The sequence below is a fragment of the Oryctolagus cuniculus genome, chromosome 19 (assembly GCF_051225735.1).
Source record: "Oryctolagus cuniculus isolate XC-2025 breed Fujian yellow rabbit chromosome 19, ASM5122573v1, whole genome shotgun sequence".
Lineage (NCBI taxonomy): Eukaryota > Metazoa > Chordata > Mammalia > Lagomorpha > Leporidae > Oryctolagus > Oryctolagus cuniculus.
In genome coordinates this window covers 43,212,684-43,219,920 of record NC_142885.1, presented here as the reverse complement: position 1 = coordinate 43,219,920, position 7,237 = coordinate 43,212,684, and the positions used below count along the sequence as shown (strand labels likewise).

At 56.1% G+C, this 7,237-nt stretch overlaps 1 protein-coding gene across 1 annotated transcript; it reads right to left on the bottom strand.

Moving 5' to 3' along the window:
- Nucleotides 1-727: 727 nt before the first annotated feature.
- On the bottom strand, nt 728-2,500 carry LOC149120515 (zymogen granule membrane protein 16-like). Its single transcript, XM_089320814.1, has 4 exons — nt 2,452-2,500; nt 2,172-2,304; nt 1,283-1,398; nt 728-777 (listed from the first exon to the last, which is right to left on the bottom strand). The coding sequence occupies exons 1-4, from the start codon at nt 2,498-2,500 to the stop codon at nt 728-730; spliced, it is 348 nt and encodes a 115-aa protein (XP_089176940.1).
- Between the last annotated feature and the right edge of the window lie 4,737 nt (nt 2,501-7,237).

Genomic DNA, 7,237 nt, shown 5'->3' with positions numbered 1-7,237 from the left:
TCCAATTGCAGCCGAGGCCGGTGCACTGCGGAAGGCGCACCACACTGATCCGAAGGCAGGAGTCAGGTACTTCTCCTGGTCTCCCATGGGGTGCAGGGCCCAAGCACTTGGGCCATCCTCTATTGTACTCCCTGGCCACAGCAGAGAGCTGGCCTGGAAGAGGGGCAACCGGGACAGAATCCGGCGCCCCAACCGGGACTAGAACTCACTGTGCCAGCGCCGCAAGGCGGAGGATTAGCCTATTGAGCCACGGCGCCGGCTCCGTTTTTATTTTCTGTTTGTTAGAGAGGTGGGAGTGGGGGCAGAAGCTGGAGGAGAACTCAACCGGCTCTCCCGTGTGGGTGGCACTTGAACCATCCTGAACCGTCCCTGCTGCCTCCCAGGAGCCACGTCAGCAGGAAGGTGGAGTCAGGAATGAAACCCACTCGCTCTAATACGGGACATGGGTGTGTCTCAGCCACGGGCTTCTCATCTGCCTGAGCGCCAGTTCCCAGAGGGCTAAGCAAGAGCACCAGGTTAGGGGTAAAGACGAGGAAGAACTGGCCTGGGGAATGGGGTGGAGTCCTTAAGCACAAACTGGGGCAAAACTTCAGCAGGGAGAGCGGATCTGGGACAGATGGGAGGACAGAGGTGCAGACCACACACCTGCAGCTGAGCTCCAGGGAGAGGGGACAGCCTTTGGTCAGAGAAGCCAGCCCCTTCTCAGGGGGGAGGGCGCCAGAGAGGCTCACCTGGGGCTCGGCGGTGTGCCCCCGCTGAGCCTTCCCTTCAGAACTCCTGTTTGGACAGACATTCTCATGAGCTAACCCCGAAAAGAGTTGGTTCAAACCAGCGTCTCCTCTCCTTGCGACGTACGGAAGAGCCCAGGATTCTCAACACCTGTCTCCCTCGTGCTCCCACTCTTAGCAGCAGGTAGCCAGAGCTGAGAGTCACACCGCCCTCCAAGAGTGGGTCCCGCCTGCACACACCCACATGCACACCAGCTTTAGCCATGTCCTTTTATTGAGCCATTTGTATGGGAATGGTGATCAGGGAGTTGTCACACCCCACCACGGGGCCCTGCCACGGAGGAGGCGGGCTCAGCAGTTGCTGGGGCAGTTTCTGGGGTAGTTGACCCAGTGTAGGCCAATGGCGGTGACGAATAAGCCAGCTGGGCCACTGATGAATCAGAGCACGGTGTTTGGGTCCAAGGGGACAGCATGCAACATTATGCCTGTGCCTTTCCCAAAGGAAAGGAAGCGACCCTCGTCAGTCACAAAGTTCAGCGTCTTCAGATAGTTACCGTATGACCCAGACACCGCGATCACCGACTCCCCTGGGTGCAGAAAGATCTCCTCCAGGTCTCCCTGGTTGCCACCCACGTAGTCGCTCCACACCTGGCCATAGCGCACCTGGAGACTGGGGCGGGTGGGAGGGCAGGAACGGGGACACTGATTAGGTCATCAGAGTTCAGGACCTTTTGACCTGCACGTGGAGTCCTCCAAACTGGACGCTAGGATGAGCAGTCCCTGCTAGTTGCCCCAAAAGTGTAGGCCGGGTGAGCCCTGGAGGACCACCCAAAGAACTTCAGCTCCTGGCCTGGCTGACAGCAGGTGCAGAGAAGGAAGGCAGCTTACCCAGAGTCTCCCACATACCGCAAATGGCAGGCCTTGAATTTGGAGTCCAGCTTCCTACGATGCCCCACCCTATTCCCGCACTTGTGGAAGCAAAGGGATTTTCTAACAGCTGAGTGGCTCCCTTGTGGGAGAGGGAAGAGGCTTGTCCATGCTGTCCCAGGAGGCAGATCGAGGATCAGCGGACACACTTTGGCTCTGCACGTGATAGAATTTTCCAACTGGCAATGGAGTGGGGACTGCTCAAGAGAGGCGTTGAGCAAAGTTGCAGGGCACCCAGCAGGGATATTGGAAAGAAACTTTAAACCGCAGAAGGCGGGTGGGCTGGGCTGGTCGACTTCCAGGCCCCTGAGAGTTAGTGGTTATTAATGATTTGCCACCACCAGGCATATTCGGGGAGGGAGGAGTCCAAAGGGTACGGTTCTGGAAGCCGAGTCCTTTCACAGCTATCCCCATATCCTGCCTCACTAGGGACCTGTTGGTTGAGTCACAGGTGGCCCAGAGTGAAAGAGCACTTCCTGAGTTCTAAGACCTTGGAGGAACACGGAAGAGCCTTACCCCACGATATTGAAGCTGTTGACCCAGACACGGATGGCTGTGATGGGCCCTTCCAGCTGGAGGCCGGAGTGGGAGAATGGCTCCCCTCCTCCCCTTCCGTACTCGCCACTGTAGGAGGAGGACCTGGCCTGGACTGCAGTGGAAAGAAAGGGGGGCTTGGATGCAAGGACCTCCCAGTTCCCACCGCTCAGGGGCGGCCCTGCAAGCCTTGGCCACCAGCCCAGCAGGGGCCCCTTCCCGCCACCCGCCACCAGAGTCCCAGCGGCTCACTTAATGGTACTGGAAGAGCCCAAGGCACAGAGAAGGCCCAGGAGCATGAAGGTCCACATCGTGAGGCTGCAGGGGGGAAGAAGAGAGCAGAGGGGGAGGTTTCCCCCTTTCCCTCTGGCCTCCGGGTGGCCTGACCCTTCAGCTCCCACCTAGCCAGACCCAGGCTCAAGGTGCACAGCACTGTCCACAGCCTGCAGTGCATCCTCCAGACCTGATGTTCCAGGGGCCAACTGTCTCTGGCCCGCCCTTGGTCTGGCTGTAGCCACGCCCTCCTTTTCCCCTCCAAGCAGAAGGTCAGCGCTCACTCTTGGTGTGCGCTGTGTCCTGACACAGCCAGGACAGGGAATTTCTGAAGAAGGACTGGAGGATAGGCCTCAGCCTGGAGACGGCTGAATTTCCTGAACCCAGCATCAGAGCCAACACCGACAAGCTGGCCGCTGGAGTGCAGTAGGTGAGTCCTCCGCCCCTGGAGCCGCCATCCCATATGGGCACCGGTTCAAGTCCCGTCTGCTCCACTTCCGATCCAGCTCTCTGCTAGTGCCCTGGGAAGGCGGTGGAAGATGGCCCAAGCACTTGAGGCCCTGCACCCCCTTGGGAGACCTGGAAGAAGCTCAAGCTCCTGGCTTTGGATTGACCCATTTCTGGCCATTGTGGCCATGTGGGGGAGTGATCCAGCAGATGGGATCTTTGTCACGATTCTTTGTCCACCGACACATGCCTGGCCTTTCCCAGTCACCTGAGTGTCCCGGGTTCCTAGTCCTTCAACTGACAGCTGACACATCTCTGCACCTAAGATAGCTTCAACCCAGGTGCCCACTTCACTAACACTCCCTGCCACTCAATCCAGGCATCCCCTTCCCCAGACCAGATGAGATCTGAATCCCCACCGACCTCTCTTTATCTCTCTCTCTCTCTCTCTCTGCGTCTTCTCTGTCTGTGTAACTCTGACCTCCAAATAAATAAATAAATCTTTATTTATTTATTTATTTATTTTTTTACTTTTTGACAGGCAGAGTGGACAGTGAGAGAGAGACAAAGAGAGAAAGGTCTTCCTTTGCCGTTGGTTCACCCTCCAATGGCCACCGCAACCGGTGCGCTGTGGCCGGCGCACCGCGCTGATCCGATGGCAGGAGCCAGGAGCCAGGTGCTTTTCCTGGTCTCCCATGCGGGTGCAGGGCCCAAGCACCTGGGCCATCCTCCACTGCACTCCCTGGCCACAGCAGAGAGCTGGCCTGGAAGAGGGGCAACCGGGACAGAATCCGGCGCCCCGACCGCGACTAGAACCCAGTGTGCTGGCGCCGCAAGGCGGAGGATTAGCCTAGTGAGCCGCACTGCCGGACCAATAAATAAATCTTTAAAAAAAGAATTTTCCCCCTCTTTCCTCATATTTTGATACAAAAAGAAAAAACAAAAAAACAAAGAAAAAAAAACGAAGAACAAGCAGGCAGTAAAGTTTAAAGAATGGCATGGCAAACACCCGTACAACCATATACCACTTTATGGATTCTATCACATCATGGGGACTATCTTGTACATTAGCAAGTCTAGCCAGCCAGCCAGCCTCAACCTGCCAGCCCCTTCTCAAACCATCTCTGTCTCTGAGAAGGGTGACTTGGGCTGCAAGTTGCCCCCCTCCCAAGAGACGTCATTCCAGTGAGCATGAGGCAAGCTGAGACGCTGAGGGGGTGCAGGTCCTCCTTGCAGCAGGGTGGGGCTGGGCCCCTGCCCCAGACTCTCAGACACCATGGCAGAAAGGTCCCGGAGCCCTCCCCCACCCTCGGGTCTGAGACTTCAGAGTGGGTGTCAGACTCGTTGGGCCCTCTGAGGGTGGATCTTTCAGCCACCTCAAGCCCCGAGTCCTGTTGTCTGGCGACTCCAGGACTGGCCCCTGTGACCCCTCTGAGTCAGCAGGTCTTCCAAGAAGACAGAAACATGGAGGCCAGGTAGGGTTTGGAGTAAGTAGCATCGCTTATCGGTGGCTCCTGACCCGTCGCTCAGGGCATCCCACTCCCTCCCCTCCAGCTGACTCACCATCTGGGACTGGGGGCTCAGCCCAAATGGCAAAGGGAGTCCCGCCCTCCAGAACCGGAAGTAGGGCGGCGCACTTCCTGGAGCACAGGTGCACCCAGGCCAGGAATGCCAAGGTGTCTCCTCTCTTCTCCTTGGCCTTCAGGTACCCTTTGACGGAACTGTCTCCTCACCCAGCCAATGGGCTTGGCCTTGTCCCTTGTCCTCTGTCTGCCTTTCTCTGCTGATTCTCTCCCTTGATGCCTGCAGGAAACGCCCAGGACCCTTAAGACAGAGGCCCTGAAGGGGTCCCAGGGCCCCGCCCGGTCCTTTCCAGGAGTCCACATTTGCCCATGTAGTGACTGAAGCACCAGCGCAGAGCGGGAAGGCGGTGGAACACCAAGCTCCACCTGACCATCTGTTCACACTGGAATTTTTTTTTTTTTTTTGACAGGCAGAGTGGACAGTGAGAGAGAGAGAGACAGAGAGAAAGGTCTTCCTTTTGCCGTTGGTTCACCCTCCAATGGCCGCCGCGGCCGGCGCGCTGCGCTGATCCGATGGCAGGAGCCAGGAGCTAGGTGCTTTTCCTGGTCTCACATGGGGTGCAGGGCCCAAGCACCTGGGCCATCCTCCACTGCACTCCCTGGCCACAGCAGAGGGCTGGCCTGGAAGAGGGGCAACCGGGACAGAATCCGGCGCCCTGACCGGGACTAGAACCCGGTGTGCCGGCGCCGCAAGGCGGAGGATTAGCCTAGTGAGCCGCGGCGCCGGCCTCACACTGGAATTTGTAACACTATTTATTTAGGGGGCCAGTGTTGTGACGTTGTGGGTAAAGCTGCTGGCGGCAATGCCAGCACCCCGTGTGTGGGCACCAGTTCGTGTCCCGGCTGCTCCATTTCCAACCCAGCTCCCTACTAATGCGCCTGGGAAAGAGGCAGAGGATGGCCCAAGTGCTTGGACCCCTGCTCCCATGTGGGAGACCCGGATGAAGCTCCTGGATCCTGGCTTTGGCCTGGTCCAGCCCTGTCCGTTGTGGTCATCTGGGAAGTGAAGCCAGGAATGGAAGATCTTTCTCTTTCTCTCTTTTCTCCCTGCCACTCTTTCAAATAAGACATAAATATATTTTTAATGGCTACCACATTGAGAATGGGACAGCTCAAAGCCAGGAGCCAGGCTTCTTTCTTAGGGTCTCGGACATGGGTGACAGGGTCCCAAATATTTGTTCCCTTGTCTGCTACCCTCCGAGGCATGTTCGAGGGAATTAGATGGGAAGCAGGTAGCTAGGACTCGAACCAGCACTTCAACTTACAGGATGCACTGGAGAATCCAAAAGTTCTAGTTTTGAAATTTATGTTTATTAAAAAAGCTTTCTATAAAAAATAATAAAAACTAAAAATAAAATAAGTTATAGGATTCTGGTGTAGCAGGTAGGCAGTTTAACCCGCTGTGCCACAATGCCGGTCCTCTCTTTGGCAATTTAAAAACATGTTTATCATTTTCTTCTCCTTGAAAGGTAGAGTGACAGGGAGAGAGAGAGAGATGGGGATCTTCCATCCACGGTTTCGCTCTCCACGTGCCCGCACAGCCAGGCCTAGGCCAGGCTGAAGCCACAAGCCAGGAACTCTATCTGGGCTCCCACATGAGCAGCAGGGCCCAAGCACTTGTGCATCATATGCTGTCTCCCAGGATGCATTAGGGGAGCTGGAGTGGAAATGGAGCAGCTGGGAGTCCAACCGGGAACTCTGATGTGGGATGCAGGCATCCCAAGCGGTGGCTTAATCCGTTGCCCCGAACCCCTGCCCCCTGTTTTCCATTTAACCCAGGGGCCGGGCCTACTGCCCCTGAAAATGTCAAGGACGTTGCCTTAAACTTCACCCAGCCCCAGTGCTACAGGCTATGGAAGTCCAAAGGTCTTTGTGTTTTCAGCTTTTTGCTTGGCAAAGCAGCTGTATGCAGGAGCCAGTGCCATGCTGGCTGTTTCCAAGCTCCCCCAATCAGAACTTGCCCAACCTGCATCTCCACACACCAGCTGTCTGCTGCGTCATCTATAAAATGCCCCCTGCACCCCCACACCATGGGGGAAGCAGCTTGGAACCGTCACATGATCCTGCCTCCTTTGGGCCAATGACACAGCTCCTCTCTCAAAGGACCAGCAACACAGGTTGTGTTTTGACCAAGAGGGCAGCGGAGCTACCTAGCTCAGAGCAACCTGATCTTGTCACGTGTGACAAGGAGTTCCAGGGAGTTCTTCTCAGGACTTTGCAAAAGTGACAGCAGAAAAGGGAGGCCATGGCTTTCATGTCACTGGGTCCTGCCTTATCTTCCCCTCCTGTGCGGCCCCGAAAACAACAAAGCAGCCTTTGCCCTCTTTTCGAGTCTTGGTGCAATCCAGACCCCATGGTGGGACTGAGCCTCCTTCACCTGTCAAAGACTAAATACAACAAGTTTAATCAAAAAATCCTAACTGGCTTTTGTCTGTGATTCTAGAATCAGGCTGAACACTTGCGTGTATAAAATAGGACAGGTGTTCCTGTGGACCCCCTCCTACGCCCCTTTCCTTGTCCTTGTCCTTGGTCTAAGTCACCCCAGGTTAGGCAGGCACACACCACCCAGAAGCCTAATGCCGCTTCTCAGCTCCTCCTTTTACTGTCGGTTCGCTCGGCGAATTCACATAAGGACTGATCATGCCAGAATTCGGAAGCATGTCATTGTCCCTCACTCGAGAGAGGTGACGCTCCGGAGACACCGTGTGGGCATACGGCCTTGACCTAATGAATCAAGGAAGTCCC

Bases quoted from the DNA above. Each gene is read 5' to 3' on its own strand.
- LOC149120515 (XM_089320814.1), bottom strand. From the start codon at position 2,500: ATGTGGACCTTCATGCTCCTGGGCCTTCTCTGTGCCTTGGGCTCTTCC. The intron at 1,399-2,171 runs GTAAGGCTCTTC...CACCCGCCCCAG, and splicing joins AACAGCTTCAATATCGTGGG to TCTCCAGGTGCGCTATGGCC. The intron at 778-1,282 runs GTAACTATCTGA...CTGTCCAAACAG, and splicing joins CGCGGTGTCTGGGTCATACG to GAGTTCTGAAGGGAAGGCTC.